The following is a 26,603-nucleotide window of genomic DNA, read 5'->3' on the forward strand; positions in this document are numbered from 1 at the left end:
CGGCAGAGGAGGACGGGGATGAAGGCAGAACAAGGGAGGTCGGCAGAGGAGGATGGGAATGAAGGCAGAACAAGGGAGGTTGGCAGAGAGGGTGGGCATGAAGGCAAAACTGGTGTTCCACACACTCTGAAACGCTCACACACCAGAATCAGCAAGAGAGGCTTCGGCTGCCCTGGGAGGGGGAGGTGATGGAGGTTCCTCTTCTCCAGAACAAACCAGGTGACCTCAGTTGCTTTTCTCATGGCTTCTCCTCCAGACCCTTCGCAATCTCCGTGGCCCTCCTTTGGATGTTCCCTAACAACTTTGTATCCTTCATATATTCAGCCCAAAAGGCTGAAAAATACCTCTGAACTCGAGTCCAACCATTAACCTGACATTGCCACCGACATTTCTCTCGTTTACCTTTCATTTCTATTTCCACCACACCTGTGTTCAGCCCCCGGCTTTGCACAACCCCTGAGCGCACCTGGGCTCACACACCTCCGAGCCACTTCCTGCTGCCCCAGCGCCTTCTCCAGTCTCTGTAAAGAGGAAAACACCTTCCAGAGGAGAAACCCAGCAGCAGGAGCCTGGTCCCGGCTCTGTGCCAAGGGACAGAACCCCCCCGGAGGTGCCACCGCACCGACCTTGCAGGCGGGGACGGGGATGGGGACAAGGGCTGGGAGGAACTGGGAGGATGGGGACAAGGGCTGGGAATGCGGGGCTGGCCCAGGGGTCCGTGCAAGGCTGCCCAGGGCACTGCGAGCGCTCCCAGCGCAGCGAGGGGCCGGGCCGTGCCGTGCCGTGCCGTGCCGGGGGAGGAGCGGGGCGGGCTCAGGTGTGCCCGGCCCTGCCCTCGGCCCGGGATGCGCTGAGCGGCCGGAGAACGAAGGCAATGGAGCCGCTGGAGACGAACAGCAGCTGCAGCAACGGTGGGTGCAGCCCCGGGGCAGCGGGACCGGGCCGGCTCGGCCTCGCTCTGAGCGCCGGGACCGGGCCGGGACAGGACTGGGCTGGATCCGGCTCCGGGTCCGGGACAGCGCGGCCGCTCCGGCTGCGAGCCCTCCGCACCCCTCTAGGCCTCATCCCCCGGCGTTGGGGCTCTGTTGTCTGTCACTGCTCTGCTTTGGGTTCTTTCCTGGCTTCCGGGGTTCTTTCTTCTCTCTCTCTCTCTTTTTTTTTTTTTTTTTTTTGAGGTCTGTATCGGAATGGGGAAACTCGAGCAGCCGGCACCACGCTCTGCCGGCTCTAGAGTGCACCGAGAAGGCAGGAGTTGGGGTTTTTCTTCCTTTAAGGATTACTTAATCCAGTCGGTAATCCATTCCACTGCCTTATGCTTGTACCTTGTGGAGCTTTTCACCCAGCCCAGGAGGCAAGTTCCCCCCTTATTCCCCAGGAAATATTTCCACGATCAAAAATGGTTTTTTTCCTAGTAGGAAAAAAGTATTATTAGGGAACCCTTGGAAACTCATCTAGAAAGTCACTGCTATTTTTTTCCTTTAGAAAAACATTTATAGCCAGTTCATATCCAAAACCTCAGCTGTGTGTGCCGGGGCCAGGGATTGCAGCTACTTAAGATCTAAGCCAGGCTCCTGGTTCAGGAAAAACGTGGGGCCCATGCCCAGGCTCCTGACACTGCTGGGAGCAGTTTAGCCATTCCACACTCCTGCCTGCAGAGACACAAACACTTGCTCTATAATTCCTGTGTGAGTTCAGGGGAAAAAAAAAATTGAAGTCTTTTATTACAAAGAGACTTTTGTACTCCACCTGTCTGCTCTGTTCCTCATGGTCACAGTCACACCGTCTTTACTACACTTGGCGTAAAGATTGCGATAGAAAGATGTGCTGGGTGTGGTAGGAGTGTCAGGGGAGGAAGAAACTCAGCAATTTCCCACTCCCACACACCAACACTCCTTGGCCAGAGCCACAGGGCTGCAGTGCTTTTGGTGTTAACAGCAGAACACTGCCTGCTCTCAGTCCCTCCACACTGGCAGGACTGGGTTTGCTTTAGGAGCTCTCAGGGAACCTGCAAATAGGGAGAATAAAACCATTGAACAGTAGAGGAAATGAATTGTCCAAGAAGAATCTGATGTTGTCTTATGACACAGCTCAGCACACAGAGTAGGAACAGATGCACATTTACAGTGCTGGCATCACTCCACATTAAACCCAAAGTTACAACTGCAGATGAGCTGGCAGGTGTGAGGATTAGTTGGCTGGAAAGCACCAAAGCCTTTGGATCAACAAGGTTAAGTGTTGATAAGGCCTAGGTCAACTCTATAACATTGGAATTTGGTGGAGAGACTCTGGCTTATATATTTGGAAATTTAAATTATTTTTAGAGGTCCTTGTAGACTCATTCAGTGTCAAGGAGAAGCTTAAACTGCAGGCCATAAATCTGTCAGACAACACCCTGCCGTTTCATTTCCACGTGTGAGTAAAGGGGTGTCCTGAGCTTTGGGTGTTGTTAGGGTGACAGCATGGGTGGCTGTGCAGGCCTGGATGAGCCTAGGGGAGGAGGGACACTGTTGAAAGTCATGTCAGTAATTTGCTGTTTTATCTCCAAGGGTCTCTGATCACCCTCTCGTGCCTTTCCCACCGGGCTGTGTGCCAAGTGATCAGCAGTGCTGTCCCAGCTGACTCCATCCTGGAGAATGGGACTTCAGATAGCTCCTGGATAACTCGGCTGGAAAACAATTATGGATTCTACATTGGCCTGGGCTTGGCTGTCTTCTCCAGCTTCCTCATCGGGAGCAGCGTCATCCTCAAGAAAAAGGGACTGCTAAGGCTGGTGGAGAAGGGAGGCACCAGGGCAGGTAAGGCTTCTGTGGGGCAGGAGGAGGGGGAGGGACCACCTGTTCCTAGGACTACACACACAATCCAAATTTCAGCACTCCTGAGGCAAGGGGACACCTCTGGGTACAGTCAGTCTTCCATCAGCAATGTAAATTAGGAGCTTTTGTGGATGCATCTTTGTGTGTGAGAGCCAGACAGCAGTGCTATGTGGGAGCTGAGGAGCTAATTTACAGCCCTGGCAGTGAAAGGAGTTAATTTACAGTCTCTGTATTGGAAAGGAGCTAATTTACAGAGCCCTGCACTGGAGGAGCTCAGCTAAAAGCAGTGTTCCCCTGCCTGGCACCACAAATAGCAAGGGATGGTCCTGTGAGATCAGAGGTGTCTCCACAGCAGAGCATCAGGCCAGGAGCAAGCAGAGTGCTCAAAGCTCTTTGAAAAGGGTCCCTTTGCACGAAGCCACAGCTCACAGCCATAGCCCAGCCCAGAGCAGAGCAGCACAGCCCTGACCCCACTCTTGCTCTCAGTGAAGCCCCAGGCAGCTTTGGCACCAGGTCACCGAGACGAGGACGCAGCTCCGAGTGCTTGGATTGCAAGAGTGTGTGAATGCAGGACAGACAGGCTCTGTGGGAGCTCTGTGGTTGCAGAAGGGATCCTTTGGAGTTCTGTTGCACAACAACCTGCAGATAACTTTCCTCTAGCACCAGGCTCTCAGGGCGAGGCGTGTGTTTATATGTAGACACACACACACACACACACACATATATGGATGGGCAGTGGTGGAGCAGCACTGCCTAGAGCAGAATTGCACTGTGGAATTGGACACATCCCATCAGCATTGCAAACATGCTCCAGCAGCAGGGTAAGTCCTACCTGGCAGCTGACCTACTTGCATAACAGCAAAACAGAGCAATGATAGTTAAATTACTGCTGCTTCTCAGTTCTGGCCTAGGAACAGTTCTTAAATAATCTTTCAGAGGAAGTAAATATCACCATCCCCATTGTACTTTGTGCCCCTATGGGGACACAGAGGCATGGAATGATGAAGTGACTGTCCAGAGACAGCCAGCAAAGCTGCCAACAGCAGCTGAGCCACTGGGCAGTCTCAGATCCATGTCCATCCTCTGTCGCTGGGCTGAACACACAGCTGCTGAACACAGATGGGATTGCTTTTTGACGTTATACTTGCACAATGAAATATCAGTATTGCTTCAACTGTAGATGTCTCTCTCCTCCTTCCCTCCATGAACTCTTCCCACAGCACAGCCAAGCGAGTAAAACAAGAGCAAACCCCTCCCCGTTTTTCAGAATGTTTAACATTCTGAAAGGAATTAGAGATTAATGACAGAAAATTGCAGCTGACAGAAGGAGTTCTTGGGGAAAACCCCGATCAAGCAAAAGGACCCTAAAACAAATAAACCAGCAGTTTCTGAGGAATACCAGAGCATAACATTTGAACTTCATCATTATGGAGTGGTTGAGGAACCAGAAGAGGCTGAACTCTAGCAAAAGATTTTTCCCTGTGTCCTGAAGTCTTCCTGTTCAACTCTTCATTGCCCCTTGTCCTATCTTACCCTGTAATCTCTCAGTCCCAGTGTGTCACCCCTGCTATGTGAGCACATCACTTTTCTCCAAGGCAGGTCAAACACTGCTGGTACTGACAGCTCCAGTTGGGTCAGATTTATCAAAACCATGGGCTCTCCCTGACCCAGCACAACCAGGGGTCACCATGTCAGCAGGGTCAAACTCCTTATGTCCAACAGCCTGTGGGTCAGGACCAGAATTGGATGAGCTCCAATCAGCTCCAGTCCATTCTTCCCTGTTCTTTGTCACATCCTTCCCCTTGCAATGTATCCCTCTCCAAAGGGACATTCTCATCTCTTGCTCTGAAGAATGTGGCTGTTAACTCCTGCATGTGCTTTTCCTCCCCAGGAGATGGAGGCCATGGCTACCTAAAGGACTGGCTCTGGTGGGCTGGCTTGTTAACCAGTAAGTAGGAGCTGTTTCCCTGGGTTTGCAGCTTTTCCAGGGTCTGTCCCTGTGAATGAGGTGTGGAACAAACTGAGCATGGTGTTTAAAGCCTGTTTTCTGCCAAGTTCCCCCATCCTCAGCAGAGGTTCCTCAGGGAGAGGAGAGGCAGTGATCCCTGCAGGATCTCCCTCTCCATCCTCCTGCAGGACTGGCAGGACCTGCTGGCTCAGTTTTACCTGATCAAAAGCATGAAAAGCCAGGTTTTAATAGGGCAGCTGGCAGGTCTGCCTGTGTTCCAGGCACAGGGCAAACAGCCTCCCCTGAGTGCCTGGGGGAGCAGGGCGCTGGAGTTTCCTGCTGCAGCACAGGGAGATTAACAAAGAGCTGTTGGTGTCACCTCCTTCCTTGAGAAAACTTGTTTTCCCTTACAATCTTTATTTCCTGCTTGTATCTCCTAAAATTTGACTTAAAGCTTTACATTATCTCCTAAAACTGGACTCAAAGCTGCAGAGAGAGAAGCAGATTTTACAAGAGGCTGTTTCAGAGCCCTCTTTCCTGCCTCTCACCCTGGCAGCTGCAGCTCAAGGTGCCCCCACCTGGCTCTGCCCTCACTGCTCAGGGACAGGGACAGCCAGAGGGGACACCAAAGCCCCAAGGACAGGTGTGGAGCTGTCCTTAGCCACCCCTCCCTCGTTACCCCCACACAGCCTGGCTGGGCTGGGGTCTCCTGAGCCCTGACCCGGCCAAGCCCTGGCACCCCCAGCCCTTCCCATGGAGGGGTTCCCTTCCCCAGAGGTGCCTCTTTTAATTTGAAATAGATTTTCACCCGCTGTCTGCCCCCTGTTTAGCAGCAGGATGAAGCCCCCAGCATAAAACTCACTCTCCAAGTGACATCTTGCTGGTTTGCAAACCCCCAAGAGAAAATGCAGAAAGTGCTCTGTAACTCACTGGTATTTATTTTTCTTGTGTTTGTTTAGTGGGTGGAGGGGAAGCTGCCAACTTTGCTGCCTATGCCTTTGCTCCTGCAACTATTGTCACGCCTCTGGGGGCTCTGAGCGTGCTCATAAGGTGATTTTTGTGTCTATAAATTGAAATTTGCCTCTTTTTGTTTTTCTTGTTTGCCTGTTTGACTTGTAAAAATAGACTTGAAGGGATACTAATATGATTTATTCTGCCCAAAGTAAAAAAAGTCTTAGTGATTTCTAAAAAACACTTTAACAGTTGTTGTCCTTTTGAGGGATCACTTGGGAACCATTGAATTAAGCAGCTTGCCCTTCTGGAAATGCTGGATGCGTAGAGCAACCACAGACACTGCAGGTTAAATTATTGCAAATATCTGCATTACTTCATTCCTTATTCCAGCTCTTTAACCACTCAGGATTGGTGGGGTTTTAATGTTTGTTTGTTTTGTTTTGTTTTGTTTTTGCAATCAAGAGTATTAAAAATTTAAAGGGGTCAAAAATACCAGGCTTGTTTTCAAACTGCCTTTCACCTGCCTTTTATTTTATAATCTCTTAGGGTCCTCTCATGTTGTAGGGTTTCATATTTCTGGCTGTTCCCAAAACGGCTGAAACCCTATTTCATTTCTTTATTTTTAAATAGAAGATTCCTACCAAAATACATTAAGCTACTTAAGGTTTTATAGAAAGACTGTATTGTGAAATGCATGAGCAAACTGAGAGTTAGGACTGCTCTGGTGTCTTGCCCCAGATTTTTTTGGACAACAACTAGATATTTTTGTAGATATATCTGTAGCCCCAGTACTTTCAGAGTTTCTCTGTTTCTCTTTCTAATAGTTCTGATGATTTAGTTAAAATTAACAAAGCTTGTTTGTTGTTAGGTTCAGGTTTTTTCTCTGTTGCACTGGCCCTTGAAGTAATTTTCTTGAGCACTAAAAGCTTCATAATGGTCAGCAGCTCCTGAATAATTCTGCCGACCCTGAAAAAATATTTCTGAGGATGTGCTAAACCATTCAGCACTTTTGCACCTTGCTGACACAAGAGCTGTGATCCACAGGTCACACCTGCACCCCTGCAGGTTCAGCTGGGATTGTGTATTAACCCACTGGAATCCAACTAATTTACACCAAAATTGTGTCCTTGTATCACATGGAAGCATTCTTAACTTTCCTAGAGTTGCTGCTCCTTCTGTAAAGGAGTGCAGAGCACTGGCTGATGTTTTCCTGTCCGGCTGATGTTTTTCTGTCCAGCTGATGTTTTTCTGTCCCATGCAGTGCCATTCTGTCCTCATATTTGCTTGGAGAACGGCTCAACCTGCTGGGAAAGCTGGGCTGCCTGCTGAGCCTGGTGGGCAGCACTGTGATGGTCATACACGCCCCAGAGGATGAGGAGGTCACCACTCTGGAGGAAATGACTTCCAAGCTGAAGGAGCCGGGTACGCAGCCAGCCGTGCTTTCCCTCTCGGGGCTGGGCAGTGCAAACCTCTCTCCGCTGCTAGAGTTCTGAGTTCTTCCCTCCCTCCTGCAGGTTTCCTGGCTTATGCTGCAATCCTCCTGGCTCTCTGCTTCCTCCTGATCTTCTACCTCGCCCCCCGTTACGGCCAGAGCAACATCCTCATCTACCTCGCCATCTGCTCCGTTATTGGCGCCTTCTCCGTGTCCTCCGTCAAGGGCTTGGGAATTGCCATCAAGGGCTTCTTTGCTGGCCAGCCTGTGCTGCAGAACCCACTGACCTGGATCCTGGTCATCACTCTGGTGGCATCCATCACCACGCAGATCAACTACCTCAACAAATCTCTGGACATTTTCAACACCTCTCTGGTGTTCCCCATCTACTACGTGCTGTTCACCACCATCGTCATCACCACTTCCATCATCCTCTTTAAGGAGTGGGTCACCATGACTGTGGTTGACATCATTGGGACAGTCTGTGGCTTCCTCACCATCATTTTGGGGGTGTTTTTACTCCACGCTTTCAAAGACATGGACGTCAGTTTTGGGAATTTACCCCAAGTCCTTCAGAACGAACAGCCAGCTCCGGTCACCAGAGATGACAAGAACATCCTGATAGAGGTGGACAACTCCAGCATTGCCCCAGAGGACAAACCCAAAGTATTCATGCTCTACACTTAGGGTGTTACATGCAAGGGACTGGAGGTTGGGTGGGTGATGTCAACATTCCAGGTGCCAGGGGAAAATTTCGGAAAGGGAAAGCAGAACATAAAACAAACAGTGTCTTTTCCAAAGTCAAATCTTTCTCCAGGCTTTTGGACGAGATCTCTGTCATGGTGTGGCAGCAAGGGGTGTGTTTAATCCTCTCTGGGCCCTAATACATATGCAGCCACTGGAAACAAAAATCCTCTAGAAATATGATAGTGCTGTAACAAAGCTCCTCTCTGAGGCCCCTTCCCTCTCTTATTCTTGGCAGGGCTGATGTTTACCCTTCACTCCTTCCCCCAGGTGGCCATTGATGTCTTTGTTTCCGGGCCTTGATGGATCATTGATTAGTGCTTTTTGTCTTTTTTTGTTTCCTTTCTAGACACTTGCATGAACTCTAAAATACACACCAGCGTCTGGAGACGAGGTGAGAGACAAGGACTCATCAGTGCTACTCAGACTCTGCTCATCCATGTTTAATCACTTGCTCTGCAAATAAGGGGACAAGAATATTGGTGAATATGGGCAAAACATGGTGAATTTTGCAAAAGCTGCTCACTCAGGCTCAGGGGCAGGACTCAAGCCATGAAGTGTTTTCACAGAGAGATCTTTTTCAGCTTTTTTTTGCGAGGTGCAGGAGTTTCCCTGAAGCAGTGTTAATTATTTTTATGGGAGTTTTGTTTGTTTGGGTTTTGTTTTGTTTTTTTTTTTTTTCCAGAGCAGCTCTGGTGCCCAGGCCTTGGTGAAGTTGCTGGGACTGACCCAGACCATACCTGAGGAAGGGCAAACCCCATGTCAAGAGAAACTCTACCACTGTCTCCAAGACTTCTTTGACAATTTTTTTTCAGTCTGAAAGACCAAGTTGCTGTAAATATAAAGTATTTTTTTTCCTCAGGAAATATCTTGACCTTGGAAAACCCCCCAAATTCTTTGAGGCCCGTGAGGTGACTTGCTGTCCTCTGAGATGCTCACCTGATTATACCTGGGTGTGAGCATCACTGAGTAAATATATTGTGGGGCTTTGGGAGAGAGGACAATGCAATCTCCTATTTTAATAACATTTCAGTGCTATCTTTTTGGAATGTGGAAAGGGAAATAAAGGGTTTTTTTCAAAATAAAAAGAAAAGTTGCAGGTGGATCTGAAATTTTTTCATTATTTCATCTTGCAAGTGTAGCCCTAAAGGATAAAGAGGCTGAGGGGCAGCTGAGAACAGAAAGAGCATCTGGAGCAGAGTAAAACTGCAGCGACCTCCTTTGGTGGCAGAAAATAATCCAAGTCAGTCACTCCAGCTTTGGTTTTGGCATCCTAATCAGTGTGATGCTTGGTGCATTTTATTTTAGAAAATGGCTGTAAATGGGACTCATCTTTCTTCACTCCAGAAGTGCATTTCATTAAAGCAATCCTGCCATCCCTGGAGAAATGCCATGTAGAAAATGAAGATTTGAACTGAGGTAATGAAATAATAGACAGTGAAAGAGTATTTGTTAATGACAACCAACAAATTTTATTAAAACTAGGCAAAAGGCACAATGAATTGCATTCTTCAAGTATTTGCATAGATGCATAGAGAGCATTGTTGTAAACCATTAACATGTGGACGTAGGAGAAAGTGAGATGTATTTGTTCTAAGTTCTCCCAAGTACTATTATCTTTCAAGGGATCAGGTTTTACCATCTTTTACTCCTCCTGGTATCATTCACTCAACTTGCACACATCTGAAAATTTAATAGGACTTACTTAAAACTACCTTTTTGTGATATTCCAGCAATAAAATTTTCTATTAGAGTTTGAGCATGTCCAGTTGTTCTCTGAGCATTGTGTGTCTGGGGCCATTTTTTGAAACCTTGAACCCATGCTCACATGAAAAGAAGTGAAAATAATTTTAGTGACTTTTAGTGGCCCTTTGCTGAAGATCAGGGGTTGGAGCAGAAGTGCTGCTGCCCTCAGTGAGGGCTCAGCTATGAGATCAAGTTCTTGTGGTTGAATCAACAATTACAGTGTTTGTACAGTCCTGCTGCACTGTGAGCAGCCAAACCTGCCATTACATACCAAGAAACAAGTTTGGGGGTTATTTGAATACATATTTTTATATGTAATATACCCCAACTATTGAAAAAGACAAATATTAGAGAGCTGTTGTCTTTTACTTGCCCTCCCTTATTTCAGAAGGAAGTTTTTTAGATTGGTTTGTTTTCCAGGCACATAGAAGGTAAGAAAAGGTCTAAAATTGGTAAGATAAGGAATAATCTGTGAGAATTTGAAGACACACCATGTGAACTGTTTCCTTGTGGAGAAAGAGGTAGTAAAGTTGTGAAAACTAATGTGACTTAAGTCATCCTATAGATACACTACTACATATAACTACAAATTTAATGAGTTCTTGGGGTTTATCTGGGATTTCTTTAATGAGTAGATCTTAGGGAAAGAGAACCAGCAAACAAGACTCATTTTCTTTATGCCAATAATACAGTTTCTCACATGTGGAGCAGCAGTCATGCTCTTTGAGGATTTGTCCATAATAAATCAGACACAAGAGGACTGTTGTAACTGCAGCTCCAGATTTCCCTGTGTTCTCCTAGGAAATAATTTCAAGGAAAAAAAAATCTGGCACAACAGAAGGTCTTATTTTAAAATCCTGAGGAAAAAAAAATCCAAAAAACCCATACAAAAGCCAAACTATTATGAGAAGAAAAATCTAAATTCGTAAGGGAGGGTCCTCAGGGTCAGAACCATCAGCTGCTTAAAGTGCACACAGACAGCTCTCTCCATCCATGGCCTGGAGAAAAAGCCTGGAGTAAGAGAGCTGCCCTACAAAAGCACCATGTGTTAATAGTTCAGCTGTTTCACCACCTGGGCATTTTCCAGGTAGGTTTCTCAGTGGTCTGGGGAGCAGACAGCCCATGCTGAGTTACAGCTCAGCACGGACACGTGCAGAAACATCTCCTGCTGCCGGTACCACGCGCTGCAGAGGGGCCTCAGCACTGCCTTCTGCTGAGCTTCCTGCTGGCCTTCTGCTCTGCAACTGGGCCAGAGCTGCCCTGTCGTACCTTCAGTGTGTCCTAATGACCTGGATTGCAGCTCATGGGCCGTGCTGGGGCTGCTTTTGGGATTTACAGCACCAGGGCAAGACAAGCGAGTGGTTGCAGTGTTCCTGCTGAAGAGGGTTATATGGGGAAAATTATGAAATAAAAAATAATCCCCTCTGCTAAAGCTGACCAAAACCCACAGTGGCCCCACAAATTATATACCCACAGTTGGCTCCCAGTTGGGGCCCCACTTGCCACCCCCTGTAAACAGAGAATAAACTGAAGAATGTTATCACCAGCTGCTCTCCCCAGAGGCAGTGGGTTCTGTATAGCACCAATATGCTCCTGCAGCTGCCTGGGGAGGGCTGAGGAAGCCAACAGGGCTCACATGAAAGCCCATCAAGGCCAGCACCTGCATTCACAGCTTGTTCTTCCTGGTAATACTTAAATAAGTGATTAAAAACACGTGGAAACCCCCATCACCCCATCCCTGCAGTGGATATTGCACAACAATATTTAAATACCGTACAAACGAGTCATCCCTACGTGGAAAAGGCAGAGAGGGTCCAGCTGAGCCTGGCGTGTACCTGGGCCACCCCTGCCATGCCTGGTGAGTCACAGAGGGAGCAGGGCTGGGGCAGGAGGAGGGGAACTGAGACACTGTCCGTGGTAGTGGAGGTGTGAGAGTGTTTTTGGTGATGAAGGCCAGGAACAGGCTGCCTCAGGAATGCCCAGGGGAGCCTGGCTGTCCCACGTGCAAGTTGTTCACTGCTCCAGCTCTCCAGGCACCAGCACCCTGGGTGAGATGGAAAAAGGGGGAAAGAGAGGAGTGAGCACTGATGGAAGAACAAGCACTGTGCTTGCCCTCTCCTGGAGCTGATGTTAGCCTGTCTGCATTCAAAACCCAGTGCATCACACAGCAATGCATCTCCCACAGGGAGGTTCCTGCAGTTTTCTCCATTTTCCACAGCTGGCCTCCAGCATATTGCAGGCTGGAGACACATAACTGTGCTGTGTGGAGTGGAGATGTTTTGTGTTTGCAGAGCACTGAACTCAGTGCCTAGAAGTCCCTTATTAAGTCCTGTATTCAGGATGATTTTTGTGAAACGCTTCCTGCAGAGAAAGCTTCTCCTTAGCCACAGCTAGAGAGGACAGAAAGAATTTTTGTTCTTTACTGGGATCTTCAAGTCTTGTGTGAATCTTCATGTTTTGCTGCTCTTCACTAACACTTCTGGGTCCCACAGCCCTTGACCCCATTGCTCTGCCCCACTCACACAAATGCCTTGCCTGAGGAAGTGTTCAGGGCTGTGGAGGAAAGAATTCCCTGTTTTGCTCAACTCTCTAAATTCTTAATATGAAACAGGTAAAACCAGAGACCCCTGCAATAAAGGTGACCAACCCACAGCCTCTCTGTGTGCACCTCCCTGGGCTGTGCACTAAGGTGTTCTGCAGGCTGATATTCCCTTCAGAGTGTTTTTATTCCCCAGGGGTGAATTCCAGGTGGTGCTTCCCACCACCCCTCCCAGTGCCTACCTGTGCCACAGGCTGGAGGTGCCCAGGGGCTCTGCAGTGCCCAGGGGGCAGCGGGACAGCAGGGCTGCTCCCCTGCCAGCCTCTGGACCTGGATGGGATGGGGTTTGCTGGCAGAGCTCTCTGGGGTGGCCGGGGCCTTGAAATATCCTACAGAAGGAAAAAATAGTTTTGAATTTAAGCCTTAAGTTTTGGAAGTAATAGGTAACCTGTGTTCCAGAGCCTTTTTAATTAGCCACAATAACTGATGCACTTCATGGCTGGAAGCAAGTTCCACACACATACACTCAGTGTTTGTTTGCCTGTACAATGCCTGTAAACACTACATATGTGCATGTTCTTGTGCCCATACAAATACACACAGACCCACAAGCAGTTATTATTTGTTTGTGCACACAGCTGTCCCTAATAGGATGCTCAGAGCATTATATTTTCCATTCATCTAATGAATTTCAGTGGAAAGCATGTCCCAGGGGGAGAAGTTACCCCCACAAGAGCCAATTGCCTGTTGTTGCTCAGGGTCTGTGCTAAGCTGCTGCCTTACAGGTGTTGATTTACCAAACACAGCTGCACTCATGACTTGGAGGGCACCCAAAACCCCTGCAGTCTCCTCAGACTATGCATAAATGCAGTGCTTGATGGCTTGGGGATGTATTGCTCTCCAAGGATCTCGCCCTGTGACTCCAGGAAGGACAAGGCAGACTAAATTCCACTGACTGCCAGGCCTGAAGGGCTCCTATAGGAATAGCAAGACAGCAAATCTGGCAGATGCTGCAAACATCCAGGAAGGCCAATGCAGCTAGCAAAAAGACATTAATTATTTCCCCTTTGTCGTCACCAACTCGTGGCTCTCCACTAACCCAGAAACAGACAGATTTCTTGTGGAAATCCTATGAAAAGTGTTCCATCCCATAAGGCTGACTGAGATAAAGAGACTGGATGTGTTGGGGAGGGAACACAAAGGAGATCATGGAGAACTTGTCAACAAGCAGCTGGGAAGGATACCTATTCCTTACTGACAGCACTCAGCTTCCTGCTTTTGTTTTGGTTTTCTTTCCTGCTGAAGTGCCGGCTGTTCACAGGAACAATGGACTAGAAACAAACCCCATTTGCTAAGATTCTGCTCCATAGGGTTTGTTTTCCTCTATGTCCTTCAGAGAGAGACTGCCTGGGAGCCAGCCTCCTGCTACCTTTGCTTCTTTGAGGGCCCCAAAATAATAATATTATTTTGCAAAATGGGTTGAAGTCAGTCTGAGTGATTTACCATCTTTCCAACAAGAATGTAGGGTCCATAGTAAGTTTAAAACAGAGCTGACAGCAAAAGAAATAAATATTTCCTTTTAACCTTCAAAATGACCCCATGGAGAGGCAGCTCACATAAGATGGGGTCAGTTTGGGTCAAGACTAACAGGGTGAGAGGCCTCACCAGAACAAACCTGCCATCAAACAGCACCCACAGGACAGCAGCACGAGTCCATACCTGAGAGGCTGGAGGTTTGGGAGCAGGAGGTGCTGGCCTGCTCGGGGGTGTCCTGCGGGGAATGTCCTTGGGAAGTGCCGGCCCCACGGGCTGCCCCCCGCTGCAGCTCGGGCTGCCAGGGAAGGGGGGTGGCTGCTGCCTGCTCATCTGGAGCCCTGGAGCTTGCTGAGAAGGAGGCTTGGGTGGGATTTCAGGGAAGCCAATCACCTGTGCAGAAAAACCACAAATCCTCATGTATTTCCACTTCAAACCACCCTTTGTACTCGCTGTGACACTTCTGAGGATCTACGTGAAGTCTCTGAGCCACAGAGTGGAAAATATTGCCTGCAACACCAGAATGTGTGTGTGTGTGTGTGTGTGTGTGTGTGTAAAACCAGAATGTGTGTGTGTGTGCAAAACCAGTATGTGTGTGTGCAACACCAGTGTGTGTGTAACACCAGTATGTGTGTGTATAAAACCAGTACACGTTGTGTGTGTCTTGTTTAGATGGACTGGGATAACTTGGGATCATGAGGCAGAAATGGAAGTCAAGAGAACAGAGTAACCCAGGCATCAGTGTGACGCTTGCAAATAAACCCAGGGTTTGCCATTTCTCCAGTTTTGAGATGGGGGATGTGACAACAGAGGATCCAGCAGGAGAGACAAGCAGCCCCACAAGCCTGGTGAAATCCCAGCTCCTGCCTTTGGGGAAATCACCAGGAGCAGGTGCTACACTCAGCTGCCACTGACTTTCAGCCAGGGGTGGTGTCTGTCTCCTTTTCCCATCCTTTGATAAAACCACTCCCTAATTCCAGGGAAACCCCATCCCACACCTTGGGGCAGCTGCATCTCTGCCCTGCAGGTGGAAGGACCCTGCCCCTACCTTCCTCTGCTGCTGGGGGGTTCTCAGCTTGAAGGCAGGGTTTGCATGCCCAGTTCCAGAGGTGTCACTGACAATGAGAGAAAGAAAAAGATGGATGTTAATGTCTTGATAGGTTTTCTCCTTTATTTTCCTGTATTTACTATTTTATCTTCACTGGAGTGAAAAAATGAGAAGTCAATAGTGACTATACCAACAAATCAATTTAGTGACATTCCTCATAGCATTTGCAATTCTGTCCTGGCAGGAGGGGGGGCAAGGAGACCAGGCACAGCACTGACACCTTACCTGAACTGAGGTGTCTTCTTTAGAGAACAGATGGTAAATTTACTCCAGCATTTGAGATAATAGAATAAAAAGATTCCTGTGAGAAGGAGAATGGGAGCCAGGATTGCCAGAGCTATCACAACTGCTGAAGAACCTGAGGGCAAGAAAATGGAGTTTGTTAAATGGAAAACTCTCTGCTCCCAACCATCTCAAGTCCTTCTGAAGTGGCCCCATAGCAGAGCTGGTCCCTCTCACCTTCTGGCAGAGGGGGACCACTGTCCAAGCTGCCTCCTGTCCCCTCCTTGTTGCAGAACGGGGGGCCCAGCCCTGGTCACAGTGGCAGTTCTTGTTGTTGTTGCACACCTGGAGTGGGAAGATTCAGAGATTCAGGTGGAAGCTACTAAGAAACCTGCAAGTGAAAACAAACTAAGCCCTCGCTGAATTAGACACTACAGGAGACGCTCCAGTGGGAGCTGAGTGCCTGGAAAATCTTTTCTTCAGGGAGGGGGATAAACTGCCCTGTTACTTTTTGCTATGTTTTTTTCTTTAGTATGTCTGATACTTTTTCTTAAATCTAAAATGGGTCCAGGATATTTTTCTTTAAGATTACTCCTTGTTTTTTCACTTATTGCAATTCATATTCCTCCAACAGACCTCCTTAAACCCTGTGTCAAAGGGACATTCATGGACCAGAAAATGCATCAAACAGGAAAGAAATATTCAAATTGATAGCCAAGAAGCCAAAGTCCAGAGCAAACCTAAGGAAGGTATCAGAGCTGAGCTGAACAAGCAGCCACAGAAGAATGGGAGCCCATCCTGCTTCAGCCTGGAATGGAGATGAAAAAGAAGACACTTACTCCATGCCCATGGCACTTCTTGCTACAGCTCTCAGATTCAAAGATGATGGACATGTTCTGGCAGCGCCCCTCAAAGCAAACCTGCACAGAAAGCATCCAACAACTCAGTGTTAGCTCTCTGGGTTAGTTACCAAGTCACTGCCTTGTGCTATCTTGTGACTTGTGAATACAGCTAATTAACTCCCTGGGCAGAATAACAGGAAATGAATTAACCTGGTTCCCAAGCAAACAGTTAATCACTACCCCAAATCCCAGTCTATGGGAATCAGAGAGAAGTGGGAGCTCAGCTGGCCACAGCCTGGCCATGCCCATGTGGCAAGTCCCTGAAGGAGCTCTCACATCTTTGGTTTCAACTGTGCCTCATCTTTAAGCAAGACAACTTCAAGCAATTAGCAAATCCCAGATTTATCTCTGGCCCTGAACCTCATCTGGCAGAGACATAAAGCCTTTGGTGTGTGTCCTTCTCCAAAACCTCAAAGGAGTTATTTTTCTAACAAATACAGAAATCTCCTAGAAGAGCATTAGACATAAAAAATTAATAGCTTGACAACCACAAAGTACATTCTGGGTGGAAAAGAGATACTCTGAGCCTCCCCCAAGCCACTCCAGGCAGGACTGTACCTACATGATGGCTCCCACACTTTGTTCCTGTCAACACCAGGCCAGGGTCCAGCATCTCCTTCTCCTCACTGTCAGATCTGTACACGTGGGTGCCCCGGCAGCGCTGCCTGTTCACAGTGGTGTCTATGGCCACGGCATTGGGCTGCAGGGGCTTGAAAGCTGAGCTCTGGCACTGGATCTTCCCACATTTAGCATCTCTGATGTCAAAGGAAAGGCTAAAGTGATTATTCCTGGCTTGCTGAATGTTTGCAGACATGAGCTCTAAATGTAAATTAAAGCAGCAGTGCTGAGTCATTGTTAAACGAGGGATTCAGCTGCACCCCAGAAAAGAGGGTTCAGAGCAAACACAGCATCCAGCCTAATCCCTGGAGGAAGTGTTTGCTCCAAGAGCTCTGTCTAGATTTCTTTCAGAGCCAATGGAGAGAAATATGAGTGATGAGATCATGCACCTCCCCAAGAATTATCTGATGGCTACTGATGGTACCACCCCACAGTCCCCATGGATGGGGGATGTCCCCATGGATGGCTCAACAAAATCGGAATTAAGACTAAGAAATTCTGACTCAGCTAGAAAGCTACATTTATCTTATGGATTTAAAAAATTCCCCCCTCTTCTGTTGCTTTGGAAGAATGTCAACTAGATGTTTGAAAATGGTGAGCTGAAAGCTTCAGCTGTAAAGGCTCCAAGTCCCACAAGGATGCAGCTGGTTTCCCAGGAGGCAGAGGGAGGGAGTGAACCAATGCATGGATCAGTTTTATCTCCTGGCCCATAATTTTGTAACATATAAAAACATCTTCTCCATTGAGCAGCCCTGGGCTGCCCCTCTGCTTTGTACCTCATGTCACACTTCCTGTAATTCCCGTAGATGTCCTTCCCACAGTTCCCGTAGATGTCTCCAGCAGCATTGACCTTCTCAAAGCAGGCATCAGGTGCTGGCTGTGCTCCTGCATGGGAGAGATTCCAGTGGCTGCTTCATCCCACCCCATGCCAACCACTCGTCCTTTTTCTGGAGTGGTTGGAGCACGGGAAATTTTTTGCTGCCTCCTCCATGTGAGTAAGGCAGGAGAAAAGGTTCCTCAGACCCTGCTGCTGACAGCAGGTATGGAAGGTGCTCCTGCCTTGCTCAGGGTGAGGAGCAGCAGGAGCAGAGCATTTGCTGGCTCAAAGGCCAGCAGGTTGTGACTTGCAGGTCCCAGACACCTTGGAAATACTGTGGAACTGTGGAAATACTTGGCAATGTGCTGCAGGCAGTGTCCTTACCAGGCCCCCAGAGCTGCACACACTGGTCCCTGTAGGTGAGGCACATGCCACTGTAGCAGTAAGCCTTTCCTCCATCACAGGCAGCCCCATCCATCCGGTAGGAGTTCGGGGGGCAGAACGGGGACTCGCCAGTGCAAAACTCTGGGAGGTCACAGAGTCCCGAGCTCTTCCTGCAGGGAGTTCCTGGGGACATCAGCTAAAAAGAGACAGTGGGGAAAACCCAGAATTATTGCTTGGCTCCTCAGTGGTTTCATGTCTGTAGATAAGGCAGAACTCTGTGTGGGTCACTTTGTCCTCCTTGGCTGAGGGTTTTTGAGGTCAGCAGTGACTCGTGCCCCTGGGACTTCATTAGCTGGGGGAACTGTGTAGAATGCAATTAATGACTGCGTCCCTTCCCCAGGCATTGATGAGATCATGCATGGAGTGTAAGGCTGCCAGACCTCATGGGGACACTGATCCATCTCACTCTACCCTAGGGTAGGATCCAATTTACCTGAACCATTTCTGACAGATGTTTGTGTAATCTGTTCTCAAAACCCTCCCTGGTTTGGGAAGTTTGTTTCTGTCATTTCTGCTGGAGACATTTTCCTGATGAATAACTTATGTCTCCCTTGCTTATGAGTTTGCTCAGTTCATTCTTCTCTTGTCCACCACACACGTGGAGAACAAAGAGCATTCACAGTCACATCTGGGAGCTTGTTCCAAGTGAGTCCAGGTGGATTTCTGGAAATTGTTTTCCCCATTTTTCTCAGGATAGGTCAGTAGGAGCATGCAGTGTGCAATCATAAAAATGAGCTTAAGAGAAATGTTAGCCCATGTTCATTTTTGAGTTAATTTGTTGTCAAATTTGAGATCTTTGGCTCCAAAACCACAAACACATTTTAACAGTCACTATAAGGAAAGCTGATATTTAAAATGATACTTTTTGCCAGCAGTTCTTCAGCAAACACCAGAGCTAAAGGGATTCAGCTGCACCCCAGAAAAGAGGGTTCAGAGCAAACACAGCATCCAGCCTAATCCCTGAAGGAAGTGTTTGCTCCAAGAGCTCTGTCTAGATTTCTTCTAGAGCCAATGGAGAGAAATATCAGCTCTGATTTATCCCTCAGTGTTTAAGAGAGGCAGTGTGACTACACTCCAGCAGCACTCACAGCTCATCTTAAGACACCAGAGGAGTCAATTCAATCAGCCAGAAGAAAAGACCCCACTAGTCTGATCACACTCATGGCTGTTGCACCTAAAGACAAACCAAACCAGGTGAAGAGTTACACTCCATATTTGGCTTTGTTTTCTCCCCTTCCCCCCCTCCAGTTTCCAGCCTCACACTTGCTTCCCTGTTATTCCCTTTCCTCTCAGGAAAACCCAGAGCCCCCACCTTGCACTGATGGCAGCAGCTGCCATGGGCACACTCAGCACCAGGCTTCAGGGAGCAGGTCCTGGGGTCACAGCAGGGGTTCCTGCAGTCCTGCAAGGCAAAGAGGTGCAGCAGAGTTCACAGGGCAGGTCTGAGCTGGCACTGATGTGTTCTCACTCTCAGTGGGTCACACACAACGTAAAACCCTCCCTTCCAGGGTATCTCAGGGTACCCAGCAGGAGCTGAGTGCCAGCACTGCACAACCCCCTCTGATGGGATACAGCTGCTTGTGCTTATCACATCTGGAGAGTCTGGGCTGCTGGCTCCAGCTCCCTGTTCTCTTATGAGGCGAAGGATGGATTTGCAGAAGTGAGATGCAGTGCTGAGAGAAGCCCCATCCTTAACAGGAATGGAGGGAAAGTGAATTTATATATCAAACTGCAACATCTGGAAGAATTTTTTCACTGAAAGGGTTGCTAAGCACTGGGATGGGCTGCCCAGGGAGGTGGTGGAGTCACTGTCCCTGGAGGTGTTCAAGAAATGACTGGATGTGGGGCTCAGTCCTGCGGTTCTGCTGGCAAGGTGGTGATGGGTCACAGGTTGGACTTGATGATCTTGGAGGTCTTTTCCAACCTTAATTAATCTGTGATTCTGTGACCTAAAAATCACTTTTTCATCTCCCTTTTAAATGAAGTTTTAATCACCTCTGCTCAGCCCTGGACCACACCATCCCTGAGTTCTGGGGGAATTGTACCACACACTGTGAAGTCAGATGTAATATTTTAGAACCTTGATTTACATTTGCACACAGGGAAGATATTTTTGTCGCCTGCACAAAGAAAAGCTGATTACAGATCACAAAACTGTATTTTCAAAATACATAATAAAAAAAACGCGTCCCACTAAACCCCAAATGGTTGGATCTGAACAATTCTTACCTCCACCTCTCCACAGTCACACTCCTCTCCCTCCTCCAAGTAGCCATTTCCACATTTCCCTCCACCATACATTCTCTTGGTGTCTGGCATGTTGGACAGACACATCCCTCCACCAGAGTGCAGATACTTCTCCAGCTCCTGTCTGTTGCACTGGTTGAACACCTTGGGGAATGGGTGCCTGAGAAGAGACAGGGTAGAAACACATGAAGCCAGGTCTGGGCAATGGTTTAGAGAAGCAAAAAGGAGCACATGCAAATCCTGACAAGTGCCAAAGGACATGGGTCTCTCCCTGGAATTCCTGGAGTTGTGCCAAAGCAGGTTGTGATTTCCTGTGCCTGCACTACACAAATGAGACTGCACTGCAAGATTGTTTAATATTATGATGGCCTTAAACAATAACTTTGTAGAACCAAAATATGTTGAGTTACATTTGACTGTGCTTGCTGAGAAGCATGGCTGTCCTCTCCTCCTCAATACTGGAGCTGTGGTTTATTCCCAACTGCTTGAACAAGCCTGAAAATCCAGCACTCAGCCTATGAATAGCTGCCTATGAGCCTAACTGCTAAAAACAATATTTAATTTTTCCTATCTACCACCTCATTTTGAAGAATGTGAATATTGTTCGTGACACAAATTTTTCATTTCTGTTGATACAATGCCTGTGCACTCCATGTGTGGCTCTGCATGTGTGTGGAGGTTGTGTGCTCCACTTGCATGCCACTGGGCTTTCACTTCTCACCCAAATGGTTTTGGAGGAAATGATGCGCACAAAAGAAGATGCCTATGAAAAAAAACAATCTGTTCAAACAGAGGAAGGCTTGAGAAAATGGTAAATGTGGCTTTAAGTGTATGGGTTCATCTGGCATGTTTCATGACTGAATTGTAGATATTTTTATGCTTCCTCATCCAAAATCAAATTCTGAATTCCTATGGGTTTCTAGAGCCACTCTTGCTTCCCTTTTCTCTCACTGACTTCTTTCCTGTTAAACACAGGCTCTCAGAAACCAAGGAGTATTATTAAGAAAAGGGAACAGGAAAATTTCCCTTTTACCCAACAGTTCCGAGCTCCACTTTCAAATGCTGCCATCACCTAAGGCCAGTCTCAGGCAGGAATCAGTTCCTTGGGAATCAGCAAACTGCTACTGCCCCATGCCCCAGGGTATGTCCAGCAATTTTTTATCTATAAACACTGACTCCAGCAGGCAGCAACAAACCCACTTTCACTCTACATCTCTAACTCTTACTCCACCAAGGCCCTCGTAACAAAGCCCTTCCCATTCCTCCCTGAGCCCATGGGGATGAACTCACCCAGTTGCAGAAGCCATGATGCAGCCCCCATCTGCTGCAGGGGTGGTACAGCAGCCAGCAGAATCGTGGTTCATGCCAAAATTGTGTCCCATCTCATGGGCAATGGTAGCAGCAACTCCAATGGCGTTATCAGAGTGGTCCTGTGCAAGGTCAAAGAGGCACATCAGCATTTCACCTGTGCCTGTCCTGTGCACCTGTGGGTCGATGGGGTGAAGGGAATTTCTCATTTGTACAGGTAGAAAATATCTACTGGAGGTATTCCTGCCTATAAGCAGGTGAGTGGAGAACTTCACAGGAAATATTTTCTCCCTGGGCTTTAGGAGGCCTCTCTCCTGTGTATTCACTGCTGGCAAGAAGCTTTATATTGGGGATTGGCAATTACTTACCATGTTTACTCCTCCTGACTGGAAGTCAGAGCACATGGCCATCACAGGAGCCAAGCCCACTGTGGTACCTTTGAAGGGCACACCCCTAAAATCAACCCAGAAAGAGCATGAAAAGGCACGGAGGCACTCGAGGAGGCAGGCAGAGAAATGCACCCTGCAGTGCACAGCTCCCTACACAGGGTCAGGGGGACACATTGCCTTTATAGTGTCTTCCAGAGCAGGACATCATAGCAGAGCTACAAAGCCTTTAGGTTTGTTTATCTTGGACTGCTACTCTGTTTTGTGAGCCAGCCAGACAATCCTATTTTTTATAATGGTTTGGTTCCAAAAAGTGCTCCTGCTGAGCTTTGCAACAAGCACAGGAAAGATCAGTTCTGGATCCTTAGCTGAGTTCTGTTTGTGGATAATTAATTTACCATAAGCCTGGTATTTGCCAGCCTGGGATTTGGGGATTGGAGGGAGTAGTAGGAAACACCTCTGGGGTGCAGCCACACTCTCCTCCTGCCTCTGAGCTGGAATTCTGCACCACTCTGAAATATTTGAAATGGGAGCCCTGGAAATTGTGCTCAGGACATGACCAGATGGAGAGGAAATACAGTAATGTTAAAGGAAAAAAACCAACCAAAGAAAACAAGGGAAAAGGCATTTTAACTCTGCATTTCAACCCTACACGTCCTCTGACTCATCCTGATGGATGAATTTCCATGGAAAAGGTAAAGGAGATCTGAGAGCTGCTGCAAACTTTTCCTCCAATGCCATCTGCATTGCTGGCCAGGCTGCTGGCCCTGAAGGATCAGTGGCCCATCAGTCACAGGCCAGCATCAGCTGGCTCCCAGCACCAGGGCTCTGTGTGTCAGTGGGGTGGGTTAGCAATTAATGCTTTCCACAAAGCCACTTTGAATCCTGGAAGGATATCATGGTACAAAAACTGATTTCCCACCCACCAAACCCACTTGTCAGACACAGGAGGAATGAGCTCACGTGATTAGTTGGGCATTATCATGTTTTCTGTGCAGCCTCTCTTTGCTGCTCCAGGCCAGAAAGGACTTGAGGGTGGAGTAGGGATTCTCTGTTACATCACATTTATCCCCATAAGTCCAGATCTCCAGCCCCACCAAGGCAATCCGGATATTCAAGGCCCTGTAAAACTAAGATACAGAAAAGAAAAGAGATGATAAAATGAGGACCACAAAGTTATGTTACTGTGTTTTAAATCTCAAACATATACTGCTAATTGCTACTAGAGATCCACATGTCCAGAGAAGATGCTTGCTCTGGAAATGCATTTCAGCTTAGCGCTGAGCTCTGCAGACAGAAATGTGCAACCACCTAAACTCAAACTGAAACAGAGACATTGAGCTTTCATTTTTGAATGATTGGCAAAGACATAATCTGAAGAAACAAACACTGAAGACTGACATCATGTTTTACATCCCAATAGTCAAAATTCCTGAAAAGAGTAGGGAAATAATCTTATCCCATGTCAAGTACAAACAGAAGAAGCATTCATGAGTAGCGGGGTGAAGGGAGTGGTGGAAGGAGTTTAAGGGGAGCAGAAAAGGAGTAGATCTGAAAAGTAAGGAAGTTTTACTTCAGCAGCACTAGATACCACTGCAGGGATGACTTCTGAAAGCTCCTTCCAGCTCTACTTCCCAGGTTTTCTACCATTTCAAGTGAGACCTCAGTCCCTTTTCAAAAAGCATTACTTAGGTAACAGTTTTTACAGAAATAGAGTAAAACACAAGTTGCTCATGCTGGCTCCAAGGAATGGAGATCCCCCCACCCTGTTCGGGATTTGCAACAACACAATTGTTTGGCAGGCACTCTCCCCGAGTCACTGGGGAGAATTGCCAAAACATTATTCTCTCTCCCAAAAAGCTTTCCCCTGGCCCAATTATTTCTTATATTTTATGATCTGGGCCTTGCTTTCCTCCTTTCACACACACACAGTCTCACCTTATCTACATAATTAGCAGCCTCCACTAATTTCTGCCTTGTTGCTTCGATGCTGAAGCGGTGTTTCTGAAACTGAACAAAATGAACGTGTCAGGCAGCACAAGGGCAACTACAAAGAGCTGAAATGTATTAAAATGAGCCACATTATTCTGGAAATAAGAAGGTAACTCTGAAGTGAAGTCTCCCTGCACTGCACATCTGACTTTAGGCCCACCTGTACAGGTATATTCAGAATTTATCCCTGGCACACTGTGGCAGTGATGCTACTCAAGTGGCGGCACAGTGAAGCAACCCAAACTTATCAGTGCCCCCAGAGCTGGGGGCTGACAAAGAACTGGCAAATGTGTCAGGTGAAATGTGTGATAACAGGACTTCATGTCTGAGGTCAAGACTGCTGGACCTCTCATCACATCCCACTCATCCAACCAATTTGCGTACTTAAATCACCTGGCAATGAATGAGTTAATTTTAGCAAACTGTTTGGCTCAAAGAGTTAAAGTGGCAAAATGTTCAGATTTTTGTTTAACAGATGACAAAACCCAACTTTTCTTTTAGTGAGGGACATAGCAAAGAAAGGGCATTTAAGAACAACACTGTGAGCCTCTGTCCCAGTTTCTCTGATCAAATGGTGAACAACATATGGCAGTTCCTGGGTATTATGTGTTTTCTCAGTTTCCCTGGTGTCCTGCTGCCTAACAGAGAAACCAAAATAGGTTCTGCCTCTTTAGCTTTGTTCAGAATAAATTATAGCCCAGAGCACTGTGTGGTTTTCCCTACTGGAGTTTCAAGTTGTAAATTATGGATAGGAGCAGCCTGGCTCCCGTCTGTGCTGGAGATTAAACAATCAGTAAAACACTGTGTGGTTTGCACTGTCAGTGTGTCTGGCCTGTCCAGGCTGGGGATGGGGGAGGGATTGCTGACTCCACTCTGCTTCCCCCAGACCTATTCTGTGATCTGGAGCCTTAAAAATGTCTATTTATATATCTGCTAGCAGCTCTGAGCACAGCATCATCATGGTTATCTGCTCTAGAGATTAAGTGTACTGCAGTTAGAAGCACATCACTCCTGGAAACCCCCAAATTTCCCTATTCTGAAGGCAGACTCTCCCAGCCATAACTAGGAGTGACCACTGCTACCTTGGGAGACCAGAACTGACCCTCAGCCCTCACCCAAATCTGCATCTCTCCCTGGGCCAGTGGTGGCTGCCAGGACAAAAGTGACCCAGACACAGCTCTCCCTGTCCGCTGAGAACCATTGGGATTGCAAGAGAAAACTTGCTGAGCCTCAGCAGCTGTCCCTGCCCTAGGGGATGCTGCAGGTGGGATACTCTGTGCCCCGTGCTCCTTGGATATAATAAATCCCATTCCTTACCTCTGCATAATCAGCCACCAGCAGGAGCTCCACATACTTTGTAGCCTGCAGAGTGTCCCGTTTCACCTGCAGCAGCAGCAACGCTGGGTTATTGGGTTACTCCCCCACTATTCCCCAAGAAACTCTTCACAAAATACATGCAGAGGTCATTTTTCCCAGTTTGTTTCTCACTGGCTGTTCACCCCACTCCATCACACACAGAGACCTCCAAATGTGATTGATTTAGGGCAACCAAGGTCTGTATAGCTACAGCAGGTGCCCCCAAGCCTGTCCTCAGCCCACCTTTTGTTCTGTAGGGGATGTAGGAACAGCTACAGCCCACCACAGTCCCCAACACTCATTTACTTCCCTGCTGGAGCCGCTATTTCACCTCCACCTTGCTGAAAACCCTCCCAAAAGCTCTTCATTTCATTTTCTCAGCTATGCTCCTAGGGCACCGCAGGGCTGGGAACAGGTGGGATATTTGGAGCATCATGCATGGACTCAGGCTGAGCCCTGCTCACCCTCTGGCCTGGTGATTTCATCCCAGCTGTGAAGTTCCTGAGCCAATCTTCAGCTGCATCCACGGTGCCCTGGTGGCCACAAGCTCCTCCCTGCAGCCTCAGGTTGTCCACCCTGTAAATCAAGTGCTGGTTTGGGCTGTCAGGAGCTGGCTCCAAGATGTAGCTGGAATTGCTGCTCAGTATGATAAGTCCTCTGTTGAAAGGGGAAGCAATAAAAGGGAAAGTTGATTACTATCACAGCAACTGGGGACAAATCCTGCTGCTGCTGCTGAGCTCCCATCTGACTCTGACAAGACACTTATCCTTACCAGGCCAGGCAGTTCATTAATAAAAAGGGTGGGAATATTTTGAGTTCAGAGGGGGAAATCCCTGACCTTCCATATATTAAAATCCATCCCGTGGGCCTCAGACACCGAGAGGCTGCAACCTGAGAAGTTTAACTTACAGCTTTTTCTTTAGGGGCAGTGGAAGCTTTTCTACCAACAGAAGAAATTTGCCTTTAACAGACCTGACCTGAAAAATGTGAAGACTTTGTTTGTCAACGTGAAAAGCAGAGTTCTCCCTGGGTCATGCACATACCCAGATGGTTCTAGATTTCTCAATGAGCATCTTACAGCCATGAGAGCTGGAAAGGTGTGTGTGATGCCCTCTAGAAAATGTGTGCCTTGATGGGCACCACCCACACCATGCAGGCTCAGAGTGAGAACAGCCACATGTGCTCAGCTCCTGTGCCTCCCCAGCAGTGAGAAAAAGATATCAAGGAGCTGCCAGCAGACACTGAGAGCTCAGGGGTGCAGGAAGCCTCTGCACAGGCACACTGAGCATCCCTGTCCCTCTGGAAAGCAGAGCCTAGGGAAACACAGGCTGGCAGAAGCACGGCACACCTGTGACTGCCTTTGCTTTTGGAGTGTTTATTGCAAGCCACAGGTGGCTGCACTGTCCTGGTTATCTCACCGGGCCCTTTGGCCTGTGCTACACTCACTGAGATGTCTCAGGTTTGCTTTGGCAGGGGCTGTTTCCTGGCTGGAGC

At 47.9% G+C, this 26,603-nt stretch overlaps 2 protein-coding genes across 3 annotated transcripts in view; one reads left to right on the forward strand and one right to left on the reverse strand.

Annotated features, from left to right (window-relative positions):
- The first annotated feature begins 695 nt into the window (after positions 1–695).
- On the forward strand, positions 696–9,348 carry NIPAL4 (NIPA like domain containing 4). Of its 2 annotated transcripts, XM_030957491.1 has the most exons (7): positions 697–911; positions 2,547–2,795; positions 4,705–4,761; positions 5,721–5,811; positions 6,977–7,137; positions 7,230–7,813; positions 8,241–9,348. In XM_030957491.1, the coding sequence occupies exons 1-7, from the start codon at positions 875–877 to the stop codon at positions 8,250–8,252; spliced, it is 1,191 nt and encodes a 396-aa protein (XP_030813351.1). In that variant the 5' UTR covers positions 697–874; the 3' UTR covers positions 8,253–9,348. The 2 variants fall into 2 exon arrangements, with proteins under 2 accessions (XP_030813350.1, XP_030813351.1); XM_030957490.1 differs by lacking the exon at positions 8,241–9,348 and having other exon boundaries at positions 696–911; positions 7,230–7,834.
- A 578-nt stretch (positions 9,349–9,926) lies between these two features.
- Positions 9,927–26,603, reverse strand: part of ADAM19 (ADAM metallopeptidase domain 19) — a 31,594-nt gene continuing 14,917 nt past the window's right edge. Inside the window, 19 exon segments of the mRNA XM_030957489.1 lie at positions 9,927–11,681; positions 12,419–12,565; positions 13,896–14,102; positions 14,758–14,824; positions 15,043–15,175; positions 15,277–15,342; positions 15,345–15,384; positions 15,879–15,959; positions 16,504–16,696; positions 17,336–17,444; positions 17,761–17,956; positions 19,133–19,222; positions 20,050–20,227; positions 21,358–21,497; positions 21,744–21,828; positions 22,725–22,891; positions 23,700–23,771; positions 25,071–25,136; positions 25,574–25,766. Of these exon segments, the coding sequence (XP_030813349.1) occupies positions 11,607–11,681; positions 12,419–12,565; positions 13,896–14,102; positions 14,758–14,824; positions 15,043–15,175; positions 15,277–15,342; positions 15,345–15,384; positions 15,879–15,959; positions 16,504–16,696; positions 17,336–17,444; positions 17,761–17,956; positions 19,133–19,222; positions 20,050–20,227; positions 21,358–21,497; positions 21,744–21,828; positions 22,725–22,891; positions 23,700–23,771; positions 25,071–25,136; positions 25,574–25,766 (2,305 nt within the window). The 3' untranslated portion in view covers positions 9,927–11,606.

The sequence above is a fragment of the Camarhynchus parvulus genome, chromosome 13 (genome assembly GCF_901933205.1).
Source record: "Camarhynchus parvulus chromosome 13, STF_HiC, whole genome shotgun sequence".
NCBI classification, from domain to species: domain Eukaryota; kingdom Metazoa; phylum Chordata; class Aves; order Passeriformes; family Thraupidae; genus Camarhynchus; species Camarhynchus parvulus.

Coding starts and splice junctions, on each gene's coding strand:
- NIPAL4 (XM_030957490.1), top strand. CDS start 875: ATGGAGCCGCTGGAGACGAACAGCAGCTGCAGCAACG. Junction 2,796..4,704: donor GAAGGGAGGCACCAGGGCAG/GTAAGGCTTCTG, acceptor TTTCCTCCCCAG/GAGATGGAGGCCATGGCTAC. Junction 4,762..5,720: donor GTGGGCTGGCTTGTTAACCA/GTAAGTAGGAGC, acceptor GTGTTTGTTTAG/TGGGTGGAGGGGAAGCTGCC.